Here is a 16,603-nt window from a genome sequence, read left to right on the forward strand (position 1 = left end):
GAGAGTGTCCTTAACTTGATAGAGGACATCTACCAAAAACTCACAGCTAACAGCATTAATGGTGAAAGACTTAATGCTTTTCCCCTTACCATCAGAAATAAGATAAGGAAATAAGATAATTACCTTCTAGCCAAGGTAGTTAGGTGAGAAAATGAAGTAAAAGACATTCATATTGGAAAGGAAGAAGTAAAAATATCTCAATTTTTTTTAAAATTTTTTTTTAACGTTTATTTTTGAGACAGAGAGAGACAGAGCATGAACGGGGGAGGGGCAGAGAGAGAGGGAGACACAGAATCTGAAACAGGCTCCAGGCTCTGAGCAGTCAGCACAGAGCCCAACGTGGGGCTCGAACCCACATACCACGAGATCGTGACCTGAGCCGAAGTCGGACGCTTAACCGACTGAGCCACCCAGGCGCCCCTAAAAATATCTCAATTTTTTAGATGAAAATCATGTAGAAATTATATAGAAAATTATATAGAAAATAATAAATAATTCACTAAAAAATTATTAGAATAAACAAGCTAACAAGGTTGCAGGCTACAAGATCAATTACATACATCAATAGGATTTCTAGACACTAGCAATGAACAATCTGATAATGAAATTAAGAAAATAATTCCACTTGGAGTAGCATCAAAAAGAATAAACTACCTAGGGATGTATTTAGCCACAAAAAGTGTAAAACTTATACTCTGAAAACCACAAAACTTGTTGAAAGGAATTAAAGAAGACCTAAATAAATGGAAAGATATTCTATTTTCATTGATTGGAAGATTTAATATTGTTAAGATGGAAATTGATGTACAGATAAGTTGCAATCACTACCAGATATATACTGGCTTTTTTGAGGGGGAGGGCAGAGCACAAATTAACAAGCTGATGCTAAAATTCATATAGACATACAAGGGACCCAGGATACCAAAACAATCTTGAATTTGAATTGGAGGACTCACTCTTCAGAATTTCAAAACTTACTATAAAGCTACAGTAATGAAGACAGTATGATTATGACAAAGTGATAGACAGAAGATCAGTGGAATAGAATTGAGAGTCCAGGGGTACCTGGGTAGCTCAGTCAGTTGAGCATCCAACTCTTGATTTTAGCTCAGGTCATGATCCCTGCATTGTAAGATCAAGTCCCATATATAGGGCTCCATGCTGAGCATGGAGCTTTCTTAAGATTCTCTCTCTCTCTCTCTCTCTCTCTCTCTCTCTCTCTCTCTCCCCCCCCTTCCCCTCTCCGCTGTTTGTGCTCTCTTGCTCTCTCTAAAAATAAATAAATAAATAAATAAATAAATAAATAAATAAAAGTCCAGAAATAAACCTCACATTTACAATCAATTGATATTTGACAGGGAGGTGGGCAAAACAATTCAATTGGTAAAGAATAGTCTTCCCCACAGTGTTGGGACAACAGGATATCCAGATGCAAAAAAAAAAAAAAAAAAAAAAAAAAAGGAAAAAAAAAAAGTTGGACCCCTTCCTCATTTAATATGAGACAAACAAAGGCATCAAATAATCTAGTCGTGCAGGAGAGTGAGAGAATGAATGAGGGAAATAAAATGATTGTTCAACCATATCAAGGGGCCACTTGAGGTCAGCAATCACCATTTAATTGATAGGCAGACCAGTCATTCTGATTTGTGGTTTTCTCCAACCAACAGCAGCTGCATGGTGCAGGGTTCATAAGCAGACAGTTGGATTTAAACAGGATTGTGATTTTGCCAATGAGTGCTACAAAGACAGAAAAGGAGCAAGTGAACGAAAGATTACAGCCCTCGTTTATAAGGGTTGAAGCTGGAAGCTGGGGACAGCCAGGGTTTACTAGGAGCAAGAAGGTGCACAGAAGGGTCAGAGAAGAAACTGAGGACATAGAGAGTTTTTCTGATCACTGATCACAAACACTGGAGGACACAGGAGTTTGAAGGGGTGGGTAATGGAATCAGAAAAGAGAATTTACAGAGTTTCAGGGTTATTAAATTCCATGGCATTTAAGATGTCCTTATATTCCTGTGAGGAGTGACTTAAACAGGGAAAAGGGTGTGATGAGATTAGTTCTGATAGTCCCAAGTCTGATAGTGGTAGTGTAGAAGTAGCAGTCACAAGGCTGTCACTGTTGTATTGGGTCAGGCCTTGGGGTGGGAGCAGCTATCTTCTTTTTTTTTAAGTTTATGTATCCACCTTTAGAGAGAAAATGGACACACACACACACACACACACACACGCACGCACGCACGCACGTGCGCGCCTGCTTGCGAGTTGGGGAGGGTCAGCGAGAGGCGGAGAGAGAGAAATCCCAAGCAGGCTCTGGGCACTATCAGCACAGAGCCAATGATGACGTGGGGCTTATACTCCCAAGTGAACCATGAGATCATGACCTGAGCTGAAACCAAGAGTTGGATGCTCAACTGATTGAGCCACCCAGGCGCCCCAGCAGCTATCTTCTATTAAGTGCACTTTATCATTATCTTATCTATGCTTCATACATTTCCTAAGAGGTAGGCACTATGTCCCCATTTGGGAACAAATTGACACAGTCCACATGCAGTGTTATAGTGCCCACAAGTGCTACAGCCATGGGAGAGGGAAAATTATTGCATTACTTCTTCCAACACTTCTTTTTAAATTAACTGGGTCTTAAAAAGCAGAATCAGACCTGTAAACCCAAAGAACAGACTGATCATTGCCAGAGGGGAGGAGGGGTGAGAAGATGGGCAAAATGGGTGAAGGGAAATGGCAGGTACAGGCTTCCAGGTATGGAATGAGTAAGTCATGGGAATAAAAGGCACAGCATAAGGAATACAGTCAATTATACTGTAATAGTGTTGTAGGGCAACATATGGTAGCTATGCTTGTGGTGAGCACAGCATAATGTTTAAACTTGCGGAATCACTATGTTGTACACCTGAAACTAATGTAACATGTGTGTTAACTAAATAAATAAAATATTAAAATAAATAAAAATTTAAAAATTAATTAAAAAATAACTGAGTTTATTTTGTTTTCTTAGGTATCACAGAACCATCATTTTTTTTCTTTGTGAGAAAACAAAGATCAACAGCAAAATGAAAACCAGAATTAGATACAGGCAGTATTAAACCCTGTTGCATATTATTTCAACCCTTTTAAAAGTTAATAAATTGTATGGAAGCCTATTTTTCAATAAATTATTAATAGACATTTTTTTTTTCCTGCAGAGAGAGCAGCTTTAGGTTTACAGAAAAACTGAACAGAAAGTATGGACAGTCCTCCTCGCCCTGCAGTTTCCCCTATTATTAACATCTTGCTATCCTGGTACATTTGTCACAATTGATGAACTGGTCCTGAAACCTTACTATTAATTAAAGGCCACAGTTTACATTAGCATCTGCCCTTTATGTCCCAGAATTGTATGGGTTTTGGCAAATGTATAACGTCAGTATCCATGTATATGTCAGTATCATACAGAATATTTTCACTGCCCTAAAGATCCTGTGCTCCACCTATCCATCCCTTCCTCCCTTCCTGCCCAACCTCTGGCAACCACCGTTCTTGGTCTTTCCTCATTGTCTCCATTGTTTTGCCTTTTCCAAAACATCATATAGTTGGAATCATGTAGCTTTTCAGACTGGCTTCTCTCACTTAGCAATATGCATTCCTCTATGTCTTTTCATGGCTTGATAGCTCATTTCCTTTGTTCGTTGTGTGGATGTACCAGTTTTTTATTTTGTTTTATTTTTTTCCATTCACCTATTGAAGGACTTCTTGGTTGCTTTCTGGTTTGGACAATTACGAATAAGGCTGTTACAAACATTCACATGCAGGTGTTTGTGTGCATGTAAGCACCACCATTAGATCTCATAGTAAGACTATGATTAGATTTGTAAGTGGTTGTACCATTGCCTTGAAATCCATTGTTTCATATATTTTGTCTGGTTTTCTAGCTACTTAAGATAGGAGGGTATGTCTAGTCCCTGTTACTCCATCTTTGTTGATAGTGAAACCTGCCTGACACCATTCTAAGTGTTGGACCTATTAGAAGAGAACAAAATGGACACTCTTGGGCTTCAAACAGCTTACATTCTAGAGGGGGAGGGCAAACAATAAATACATGAAAGCAAAATAAATATGCATAAATAAATGATTTTGGAAAATGTGTATTTTTAAAATTTTTATTTATTTTTGAGAGAGAGAGTGTGAATGGGGGAGGGGCAGAGAGAGACGGAGACACAGAATCTGAAGGAGGCTCCAGGCTCTGAGCTGTTAGCACAGAGCCCTACGCGGGGCTCGAACTCACAGACCACAAGATCATGACCTGAGCAGAGGTCAGACGCTTAACCGACTGAGTACCCTGGAAAATGTGTATTGATAAAATAAGATAGTAATGTGGTAGAGAGGCAGATAGAAAGACATCTCTAGGGAGGTGATTCATGTTTGAGGAGATGAATTATGAGAAGGAGGCTACCACTTAAAGAGTTAAGATAAGAGTGTTCTAAGACAAAGGATCTATGATCATCCCAAAGGCCTCAAAACAGAAATAAGCTTGACTTGTTTGATAGGACATATATAAGGCCAGTGTGGCTGGAGTGGGAGATGAGGTTGGTGAGGTAGGTAGATTGAGCTTAGAGTAAAAAGGGCCTTGTAGACCATTGTTCCAATTACCTATCACTGCATAACAAAACACCCTAGAAGTTAGTGGCACAGAACAACAACAATCATTAATTTTGCCCATGAATCTGGGGATACCTGGGGTCAGCTAGGCAGCTCTTGCTAGGGTCTCTCATGTGGGTACAGTCAGGTGGTGGCTGAGGCTAGGATTGTCTCAGAGCTTCTGCATTCACATGTCTGGCTAGGTACACAATAACTGGAGGCTGGAACATTTCTGGCTCCTTGGCTTTCTCTGTCCACATGGACATAGGGTAGCTCAATTTCTTACATGGTAGCTAGAGGTTTTCAGAGCAAGAGAAACTGGCAGAAGCTTCAGGGTATTTCTAAACCTATCCCTGAAAGTCACACAGTGTCCCTTCTACCACTTCTGGTTCATTCAGGCAATCACAAAGATTCACCCAGGTCCAAGGGGAGGGAATGCAGACTCACCTTCCTGTTGGAAGAGAGTCAAATAACATGTGAACATGTTTTAAAATCACCATGGTCACTGCGAAGAGTTTGGATTATATTTTTATAATAAGAAGCCATTGGTGGGTTTTTAACAAGGGAATGACATGTAATGATTTACAGTTTTAAAAGACTGTTCCATCAAGATTACTAGGTACAAAATAAACACTCAAGAATCAATTGTATTTTTACATACCAGCAAAAACAATTAGAGAATAAAATTTAAGAAATGATACCATTTATAAGAGTGTTAAAAAATATACCAACCACCCAGGGATAAATCCAACAAAGTGTATAGGACCTTTGTGTAGGAAACTATAAAATTTTATTGAGAGAAACTAACGACTAATGAAGGGATATCATTCCAAGGATACATCCCAAGAGATATCATTTCCTTTTCTTTTTTTCTTTTTCTTTTTCTTTAGAAAGAGAGAGTGTGAGTAGAGGATAGAGGCACGGGGAGAGGCGATCTTAAGCATGCCCCATGCTCAGTGCGGAGCCTGACGAAGGGCTCGATCCCAGTGGGGAGCCCAATGTGCAGCTCAATCCCACAACTCTGGGATCATGACCTGAGCTGAAATCAAGAGTCAGACGCTCAACCAACTGAGCTACCCAGGCACCTGAAGAGACATCATTTTCAAGGACTGTAAGACCAATTATTATAAAGATGTCAGTTTTTCTCAAATTGGTCTATAGATTCAGTGTAATACCAATCAAAATGCCCACAGCTTTTTCTGTAGAACTTGATAAGCTAATTCTAAAATGTATATGGAAATATTAAGGATCAAGAATAGAAAGCCACTCTTGAAAAAGGAGGAGGAAGAAAAGGAAGAGGAGGAGGAAGGACTTTCTCGACTTGACATAGCCTTATTATAAAGCCAGTGTGACTCATTATTGTGGCAGTGTGATATTGTGGCAGGGAACACAGAAAAATAGACAGACAAATAGACCAATGTAATATAAGAGCCCAGAAACAGACCCATGCACATATGGACACTCGATTTAAGTCAAAGATAGCATTGCAAAAGGAGGAGGGAAAGGATGGTCTTTTCAGAAAATGGAGTTGGAATAATTGGGTATACACATGGAAAGAAGGAAGAGAAGAAGAGAGGGAGGAAGGCATATACTCATGACCATATGCGCTGGGAGACATGGACAAGAATGTTTGTAGCAGCATTTTTCATAATATCCTAAATTAGAAACAGCCCAAAATTCAATAGTAGGATGGATAAATAAAATTTGACGTATTCATAAAATAAGAGTATTTTACAGCAATGAAAATGAATAAACTGTAGCCTCATACAGAATAGATGACTCTTAATTAAAAACATAATACTGAATGAAAGAAGCCAGATATATAATACATGTAATTTCACTTACAAAAAAAAAAAAAAAAAAAAAAATCAAAACCAGGAAAAACTTTTAGTGATGTAGGATACAATGGTAAAATTATTGTTTTTTGGGGGGAGGGGTTCGACCAGCAAAGATTTGTTTTTTCTGCAGTGCCATATTTTTAAAAAAATAATGCAGGGGTGCCTGGGTGGCGCAGTCGGTTAAGCGTCCGACTTCAGCCAGGTCACGATCTCGCGGTCTGTGAGTTCGAGCCCCGCGTCAGGCTCTGGGCTGATGGCTCGGAGCCTGGAGCCTGTTTCCGATTCTGTGTCTCCCTCTCTCTCTGCCCCTCCCCTGTTCATGCTCTGTCTCTCTCTGTCCCAAAAATAAATAAAAAACGTTGAAAAAAAAATTAAAAAAAAAAATAATGCAACATTTTAAAATTAAATTTAAAAAAATTTAAAAGCCAGACTTCTGGCCTTCCTTAAAAGTTGGAAGCTTGGCAAGGTGGGCCTACATTCCTTTCTGACAGTGCTTGGGTGGATGAGATACAGTGACAAAATTATAAAGAAAGGCAAGTCAGTATAGTGGTTATCTCTATAAGGGAGATAAGGGTTTAACATTGGGAAGGGATTATGGGGCAAAGCTTCTAGAGTGCTATCTACATTCTATTTCTTTGACTTGATTGTGGCTATGCACTATTTGCTTTATAATAAACCATACAGTAGTTGTACATGTATGTTTCATATACTCCTCTGTATTCATGTTACATTTCACAAGAAATAAGTTTTAAAAAACCAAATTCACCTTGGCTACTGTGTAAGCAGACAAGTGTGCACATAGAAAGTCCAGTTGTCCAGGAAAGACATGATGGAGGCTAGAGTTGAGAAGTAGTCAGATTTAGGAAAGATTTCAGAGGTAACAGGACTTGATGTGGAATATGAAGGGAAAAAAAGATGAAACAGCAAACACACTGACAGTCATAAAACACAGCAAGGGAGTAAGTATGTAACAGAATGAATAAAGCTTTTGAAACAGAAAACATTAATGTGAAATGCTAAATTGTGTGAGTGGGTACTAGACGGAGAACTTTTGTCCAACTGATTAGGAGAGGCTTCAGACAAAAGTTGGAAATACAAACACTGGGCACAGAGGAATATGCACTGGGAAATAGATGGTCTTTTCAACAAATAGTGCTGGGAAAACTGGACAGCCACATGCAAAAAAATGAAACTGGACCACTTTCTTTTAAACTAAACTCAAAATGGATTAAGGACCTAAATGTGAGACCTGAAACCACAAAACTCCTAAAATAGAACGTAGGCAGTAATTTCTTTGACATCAGCCATAACAACATTGTTCTAGATATGTCTCTTAAAGCAAGGGAAACAAACACAAAAATAAACTACAGGGACGACATCAAAAAGCTTCTGCACAGTGAAGGAAACCGTCGACAAAATGAAAAGGCTACTACTAAGTGGGAGAAGATATTTGCAAGTGATACATCTGAAAAGGGTTCATATGCAGACTATATAAAGAACTTATACAACTCAATACCCAAAAACTCCACAAATAATCCCTTTACAAACTGGGCACAGGACCTGAACAGACATTTCCAAAGAAAATATACAGATGGCCAACACACACATGACAGGATACTCAACATCACTAATCATCAGGGAAACGGAAATCAAAACCACAATGAGATTATCACCTTATACCTGCCTGAATGGCCAGAATAAAAAAGACAAGAGGGGCGCCTGGGTGGCTCAGTTGGTTAGTCCAACTTCAGCTCAGGTCATGATCTCACTGTCTGTGAGTTCAAGCCCTGCATCAGGCTCTGTGCTGACAGCTCAGAACCTGGAGCCTGCTTCAGATTCTGTGTCTCCCTGTCTCTCTACCTCTCCTCCACTCGCATTCTGTCTCTCTCTCTCTCAAAAATAAATAAACATTAAAAAAATTAGAGTAAAAAAGACAAGAAATAAGTGTTGAGGAGGATGTGGAGATAAAGGAACCCTCATGCACTGTTGGTGGGAATGTAAATTGGTATAGCCACTGAGAAAAATGGTATGGAATTTCCTCAAAAAACTAAAACAGAAATACCATACAATCTAATAATTCCACAATAGGGTACTTACCCAAAGGAAAATGAAAGCACCAATTTGAAAAGTTACATGCACCCCTATGTTTATTGAAGCATTATTTACAATAGCCAAGATATGGAAGCAACCCAAGTGTCCATTGACAGATGAATTGATAAAGAAGACATGGTATATACACAATTGAATATTACTCATCCATAAAAAGGATGAGATCTTGCCCTTTGTGACAACATGAATAGACCTAGCGAGTATAATACCAAGTGAATTAAGTCAAAGACAAATAGCATATGGTTTCACGTATATTTGGAATCCAAAAAACAAACCAAACAAACAAGCAAACAAAAAGCAGAAACAGACTCATAAATACAGAAAACAAAGTGATGGTTGCTGGAGGGGAGGGAGGTAAGGAAACGCACAAAAGAGATGTAGGGGAAGGGAAGATTCAGGCTTCTAGTTATGGAATGAACAGGTCATGGGAATAAAAGATACAGCATAGGGAAGATAATCAACGGGGGGAAAAAAGAACGAAAAGTTGAGAAAACAAATACTGGGCATAGATTGTGGAGGAAATGGAAAAGGGGATGATGCAATTAAAGGGGATTACAGGTTGATGACTCTGTATCGGTCTGACCTCTTTTGCACATTATTTTGAGACATTGTATACATTATCTCTCAAATAGGTTTTTCATCTACTCATGCTATCATTTGAATCCACAAAAAGTGTAGTACATTACTTCAAACACATTCCAGAAATTCTGATTGAACTATGAAGCCTTGAAGGAGCACATCACACAGCTCCAGGAATCCAGGATCAGCCATGGTTAGCCAGCATGACAAGCACATGATCCAGGTTGCCTATGCAGCAATGCCTCCATACTGTGTAGTACATATTAATGGCTTTTATGTTATTGAATTAATTGTAACCTCAGGATATTACTGGAAATTTTATTTTTGACACTTTTTCTCATTGGATAGACTGATGAGCTGTGGGAATAAAGGGGGGGGGCATATAGAAATAATGTCTAGAAACAGAAGTTTGTGGGAAGGGAGACTTCCCAGTCAACCCACTTTATCTAGGAAGGCTTCCTGCATGAGTCAGAGTTGATTTGAGAATCATCCAGAATTAACAAAAGAAGGAGGGAGGCTCTTTTTCAGGCTCCTGGGAAAATGAGAGCAGGATAAGCAGTGATTTTAAAACTCTTCGGGGTCTCTGATTTAGGCATGACTCTCCCCTTTCATGCACATTAAATACCTTATGACATTAAAAAACGTACTGTTGGGTGGAATAAGAGTGAATTTTGCTTTGACAGGTGTTTGAGATGCCATAAGAGCCCTTAAAAGAACTGAAAATGAAGACACTGAAAGCTAGTGGTGGAGAGAAAGCGACAAAGGAAAGAGTCTCTATTAACTAACCTACAGTAGTCCTCCTTATCCACAGAGGATTGGTCCAAGACCCCCAGTGGATGCCTGAAAGCACACATAGTCCCCAACTCTACATGTACTATGTTCTTTCATATACATACATACCTAAGATAAAGTTTAATTTATAAATTAGCCATGGTTAGAGATTAATGACAATAACAATAGCCCAATTATAACAACGTACTGTAACAAAAGTTATGTGAATGTGGTTCCTCTCTCAAAATACCTTATCGTACTGTACTCACCCTTCCTGCGATGATGTGAGATGAGATACTGCCTACACCATGAGATGAAGAGAAGTGACTGACAGAGGCATTGTGAGATAGCTTTAGGCTATTGACCTTCTGGCCATAAATCAGGACGATCTGCTTCCTGACTGCCTTTTGGCACTGGCAACTGAAACCCTGAAAGTGAAATCGTGCAGAAGAGAGGACTGTCACATAGCCCAAATGAGATAATAGCTAATGTTCATCTAACGTTTACTGTGAACCAGGCACCCTTCTAAGGGCTTTACCTGTATCAACCCATTTAATTCTCATAACAATGCTGTGAGGTCATCCCCATTTTATAAATGAAGAAAGCAAGGTACTGAGAGATTGCTTAACTAAATTGGCTGAGGTTGCACAACTGGAATTTGAAGCCAGGCATTTCGACTCTAGAATCCAAACTTTTTTTTTTTTTTAACCCCTTCCCAACTCCCATAGAATCCATACTCTTCACCAAGGTGTTTGACCATATCTTTTTCTTAGAAAAAGAGGAAAATATAGCATAAATTCTGGAACTTCTTTACGATTCCTCATACTGAAAACTATGGGGGCCTTTTAATATGATAGAGACGGTTACCTCCTCTACTTCATCCCTACTGCTTATTCCTTTGGCTTTCTAAGCATATTATTCTCTTAGTGTGATTCTAGGGCGTAGCTGACCTCAGCTCTATATTTATTTATCTATTCATTCATTCATTCATTCATTCATTCATTGTTTCCACACCGGGCAGGAGCCCAATAGGGGACTTGAACTCACCACCCTGAACTCAACACCTGAGCTGAGATCAGGACTCGGACACTTGAGGGACTGAGCCACCCAGGCACCCCCTCAGCTCCATTTTCTTTTAAAAACCTAACAAATATTTGCTTTCCAAAAAAAATTCCACATATTTGAAAAAGATCCGCTGAGGCTTTTAAGTTAAGGATTCAAGATAAACAATCAGATATTTGGCTTTGAAGATTATTGAAATACCTTACAGCTACTATTGGCTTTGGCGTGCTAATGTTCATTAAACTGCAGCACTTTGAGGAGTATTCAGGAACGGCTGATAAACTAATTACCAGAGGTCACAAGAGCTGCCATAATTGGCAGCCGTCTTTTCAAACTCCTTACACTCCAGGGTGTGAAATACAGTAGGAAAACGAGGCAACTTCCAAATCAGGGATGATGGAGAATGGTTTTGGAAAGTAACTTTTCTGCCGGGCCCCAGAGTTCCTACATGTTTAAACTACAAAGTACAGACGCGATAAAGACATCTAAGTTTTTCTACACATGGTCACACCTACCCAGGCTAACTGGAAAACAGATCTTAACTGGAGCCAGAGTTGCTGTTCCTCAAATAATGGCGCAAGGGTTTCTCGAAAAGCCACAGCGAACCAACTCTAACCCTGGTCCACAACTGCTTTTTAAAGCCTCCCCCAGAAATGCTCTCCTTCAGCCTCGGCGCTTCCCGGAGAAGCCCTCGGCAGGTTTCCCCAGTCTCCGCCCTGGACGTCAGCCTCGGCGCCCCGAGGCCAGCTCAGAGGGAGGGGAGGCAGAGCGGAGGGAGAGAAGAGAGAGAGCGAGGGAAATGGTCAAGTCCTCCTTAACTCTGGGCCCCCTCGCGGGCCTCACCCCTCCTCCCGGGGGCTGAGATTGGAGAGGAAGTGGGAAGGCTCCAATCTGTTCCTCACACCAGCGCCCTCATGCCCCCACCCTTCTCGTCAGCTCGGGGCTTCGGCGCGCCTCATCCCCGCCCCTCACCCCGGGAGAGGAGCGGGCGGCGCGGTAGGGCCCGCGGAGAGAGGCCGGGGGAAGCGGACGGCCTCCGTTCGGCAGCAGGGGCCCGTAGCCGCCCGCCCTCGGGCGAGCCAGGCCCGAGGGCAGCCCCGGAGACCGCGGCGGCCGGATGCGCGGGCGCGTCACTTCCGGGCGGTGCAGCGGCGGCCGCTTGGAAGATGGCTGCGCCCTGTGGCTCGGAGCTGCCCGCCAACTCGCCGCTAAAAATCCCGAAGATGGAGGTGCTCTCCCCGGCTTCTCCTGGTGGCCTGAGCGACGGAAATCCATCGCTGTCCGACCCTTCCACGCCTCGGGGTGCCTCCCCGCTCGGGCCGGGCAGTGCGACGGGCTCGGGGGCAGCGGCGTCTGGGGGTCTCGGGCTGGGGCTGGGGGGCCGCAGCGCCGCCTCGTCCTCGGTCTCCTTCTCCCCTGGTGGCGGCGGTGGCGGGGCTGCGGCAGCCGCCGCCGCCGCCTGCCGGGGCATGTCGTGGACGCCGGCCGAGACGAACGCGCTCATCGCAGTATGGGGCAACGAGCGGCTGGTGGAGGCGCGGTACCAGCAGCTGGAGGGAGCCGGCACGGTGTTCGGCAGCAAGGCCCCTGGGCCAGCCATGTACGAGCGCGTGTCCCGGGCCCTGGCCGAGCTGGGCTACGAGCGGACCCCTTCCCAGTGCCGGGAGCGCATCAAGGTAACCGGCCGCCCGGCCTGGGGCAGCGAACCAGAGGCAGAGAGAAGGCGGGGAAGCGGGCCTCGGGGGCGGGGGCCGGTCTGAGCTCAGGGCTCCCCTCCGGGGCCCGGTGGGCGATTCGCATCTCCTCCGCCTTTTTCTTCTTTCCCTGGGAAGGGGGCTTTTTTCCAGATGGCCGCCAGCCCGTAGGTTTCCTGAGTTTGAAGTTGGGCGTGCCTGCCGCCGCCCCTCTTTCTTGCCAATTGATGTTCCTACGCTCTGAAGTTGGTAGTTTCTCATTGTGCGCTGTGCGGCAGTTCCCGTGTCGCTGGCGCCTCTCGCCCCCACCGCCGGGGCCCCTCGCTTTGTTCCAGGCTGAGGGGCTCCCAGGCCGAGGCTTACCAGCCGGGGCGGAATTGAGGAAGGATAGAAGAGGGGGGCCGGTGAGCCCTCAGTTTAGGAATTTTCAAATGAGTGGCAGTGCAGAGCCACGCAAAAAGCGCCTTTGGACGACTGGCCTTTGTGTCAGTCGCCTTGCTTTTCTAACTTGAGCTTCGAAGGATAAGACTTGAGATGCTTTGGAGAATTGAAGAGGCTCGGTTGTAGTCAGATAGTGTATTGTTATCGCGGAGTTAGGGGCACAATTAAAGTTAGCCTGGCTGAGAGTTGGTCTGGAATTTGTAGAGTGTCGATGTCTCCAGAGTTAGGTTGGCTTGAGGCCCTTCTATGTTTCTGACTAAGCTCCTTCACGAAAGCCAGTTTTTCCCTGCTTTAGTTATTGTGCCGGATGTGGTGAAAAGTAAAGCTCTCAGTGTGCATCTGGCTATCTGTGGATCTGAGTGTTCAGGTACAGAGGCTTAATTTGGGCTAGAAATTTTTACCACCAGCCAGGTTATCTTTCCGTTGTTTGTTTTGACCTTTAGGCTTTCAGATTTGTATTATTGGCAGAGAGGGAGTTGTCTTTTAGGTAAGCTAGTTCCCTTGTCATAGTATCTGCTAAAAGATTCTGGTAGGAATCTTTCTCCCAGTTTTCAATGAACTACTTCTTGTTAATAGTCATAGTATCTGTGTACTTCTCTTCTGGCAGGGATGGCACTTTCCCCCCCAGCTCCTTGGGTAAAAACCCAGTGAGAACAATCACAATCACGCTAATGGAGGAGATTGTTCCAAAGTTGGAGAGATCTTGGCTCAAGTAGTGTTCATCCCGGGACATTGTCGCTTAGAAAATTTGGTCCAGAAACTAAGATATTTCAAACTTATTGACTGTCGTTCAGGGAATTTGGCACCCACTTCTCAATTACAGAATTGAATTGGTTTACTTGGTAATGTTTACATTTAGGTCTTCTTACGACCCTCTCTTTTTATACCCCCTTAACAAGGGTGTCATTAAAGTAGTAGTTTATAGACAGGATTAAAGTAGTAGCTAATAGGAGCCACTGTGTTCTGAATCTCATTGATTGTTCTATTAAAGAATAAAGTTATAAATTCAATTTCAAGGTCATTAAGGTTAAGTTTCTGCGAGTTTTTGCACCGTGCTGGTTAGCATCCACCCATGAACTTTTCATGAGTTTAGAAGTGTACTTAGGCATTTGTAACTGTTTTGGCTTGATTGATTTTGTCCATAGAAATTTCCCAATCAAAAGGGTAAAGTGTTGTGCAATCAAAACCTCAATGAATATAAATCTCTCCATAAAACTGTTTCTCAAACAACCAGAAAATAGCTAGTTGCGTCTTTGTCCACTTATGAGAAGCATAACCTAAAGCAAGGAAAGGAGATTGAGCTTCTCTGAAGAATTGTTTTTAATTTTTTAAATGTTTATTTATTTTGAGAGAGAGAGAGCGAGCATGAGCAGGGGAGGAGCAGAGAGAGAATCCCAAGCAGGCTCCATGCTGTCACGCAGAGTTGGAAGCGGGGCTCAAACTCAAAAACCATGATATCATGACCTGAGCCGAAATCAAGAGTCAGACGCTTAACCGACTGAGCCACCCAGCTGCCCCCCTGAAGAATTTTTAAAAGAGGATCTGTTCACCTGATGTCAAACAGATAAGACCAAATTGACCTCAAGCTCTTAGAATATTTTGAGAACATGTTGACAGTGAATCCACTGTCCACTCTGATCAGCAGTTGTAGGTGACAGGAGGGCAGATAACTGTATGTATTTTTTTTTCTCTACTTGTTAAGTGATTTCAACCAAGGAACCAGATTTCTTCATTAACAATGTTGGTCTTTCCTGCCAGAATGTAAGCTCTGTAAGGACAAGTTCTGGTTTCTCTTATTCACTGCCATATTTCCGTGCCTAGCACATAGTAGACACTGGACACATATTTATTAAATTTATCAAATACAGTCTAGAAGGAGAACTTTGGAAAGTATAGAGATCTAGATCAGTGTTACTCAGACTTTAATTCAAAGACAGAGACTGAAACCCAGTTTGAAAAATGTTTCATTGAATACTAAGCTCTGTCCCTCTAGAAGACTTAGTATAAATGTAATCTTAAGCAAAGAAGCAAATGTCGTCACTGACACCGTAGCCTTACACAGTTATGAGGTGGATGTCCCCAAGTAATCCAGACAGAGTATGTTTATGAAAATAAAAACACAACTTTAAAAAATTCTCAGAGAGTCTCAGATACCTGAAAGCAAATCTTTAGATCCCAGTTTCAGAAATGCTTATTCAGAATGAGTAATTCGGAAATCTCTTCTTCTTGTTTTTTAAGTTTATTTATTTATTTTTGAGAGAAAAAGGGGGAGAGAAAGAATCCCAAGCAGGCTCCATGCTGTCAGCCCGGAGCCCGACTCAGTGCTCCATATCACGAACTCTGAGATCATGACCTGAGCCAAGATCAAGAGTCGGACGTTTCACCGACTGAGCCACCCAGGCGCAACCGGAAAGCTCTTCTTTTACTTTATTGTCTTGATGAGAACTGCAAAAAGAAATTCAACAATCTTTGTGCTTTGAATTTCACACAATAGAAAAAGTACAGTAAGATATGGACCATGAGGAACTTTTTGTACGGACTAATGTGCTCACTTAAATGTGAATTCATGTCAGAGGGTCACAGGGAAGGAATATCCTGTGTGTCCATTAAATTTCTGGCTCAATGCATTTGAAATATGCATTAAAATGCAATTATGAAAACTCAGTAAACAATTTCTTCCAAGTTTGAAAGGAGGGAAGAGGTATATAGGAACTTCGGTTTTTCCAGGAAACTTTCCTTTAATCATAGTTTCAGTACGTTGAGGTAGCAGCCTTCATCTCATCACAAGAAGGCATCAGAAAGCTGAGTCCCATCCCAGCCTCTTCCCTGGCTACCTTCCTGAATAACCTGAAAAACATATCACTTCCCTTTTTTGGACTGTTTTAGACTTCTTATCTATTGAAATTGTAAATTTTGAAATTAATAGTTCTTGGATTTTGCTACCAAAGTACTATTTTTGCATGCTATCTAAGTGAATGTGTATATTTCTAAGTGCACAGGGTTTTAGCTTAAAGTCAGATATAAACATTTGTTTATTGCTGCAAAGAGTTTCATTTTGAAGTCCGACATGTCCATTTATTGGTATTCGTTCAGTCATTTGGAAATGGATGTGTTTGATACTGCCTTACTGCACAGATTACTGTTTGGTTCTGAAGTTTTGCTGCTTTTTTTGTTCGTTTGCCAGAAGAAAATCAAGAAAATCCGTCCACTAACAATTCCAGCCTAATTTTGGAGCCAGATAAACAAATGGGTGGTTTTCTGTCTGGTGATTGCATGATTTTCCTCTTATTCTATAGGCCTTTTCATCATGTCTCCATTCACCATATAACTTGAGTGCTTACTATGTGCAGGGCTGTATGCTAGATGTTAGGATAAATAAAGAGCTTACAGTGCAGTTGAAGTATGTATAGACACATCAAAGAGTTAAAAGCTGGACAACACAAGGGATGGTATGTGATGGCAGTATTTGATTAAGTG

At 42.0% G+C, this 16,603-nt stretch overlaps 1 protein-coding gene and 1 long non-coding RNA gene across 9 annotated transcripts in view; one reads left to right on the plus strand and one right to left on the minus strand.

Moving 5' to 3' along the window:
- The window catches only part of LOC132661039 (uncharacterized), a 34,836-nt gene extending 22,716 nt beyond the window's left edge, over window positions 1-12,120 (minus strand). For all 4 annotated transcript variants that reach the window (XR_013550056.2, XR_013550054.2, XR_013550055.2 and 1 more), the window contains exons 1-2: window positions 11,964-12,120; window positions 10,199-10,357 (exon numbers count right to left, since the gene is read on the minus strand). This is a non-coding gene — a long non-coding RNA (uncharacterized LOC132661039). The remainder of the gene's footprint in view (window positions 1-10,198; window positions 10,358-11,963) is intronic.
- Window positions 12,121-12,157: 37 nt separating this feature from the next.
- Window positions 12,158-16,603, plus strand: part of MSANTD2 (Myb/SANT DNA binding domain containing 2) — a 31,350-nt gene continuing 26,904 nt past the window's right edge. For all 5 annotated transcript variants that reach the window (XM_078432900.2, XM_078432902.2, XM_078432904.1 and 2 more), the window contains exon 1: window positions 12,158-12,667. In XM_078432900.2, the coding sequence (XP_078289026.2) occupies window positions 12,158-12,667 (510 nt within the window). The remainder of the gene's footprint in view (window positions 12,668-16,603) is intronic.

Source organism: Panthera onca, chromosome D1 (assembly GCF_046562875.1).
Source record: "Panthera onca isolate mPanOnc1 chromosome D1, mPanOnc1 haplotype 2, whole genome shotgun sequence".
Classification (NCBI taxonomy): domain Eukaryota; kingdom Metazoa; phylum Chordata; class Mammalia; order Carnivora; family Felidae; genus Panthera; species Panthera onca.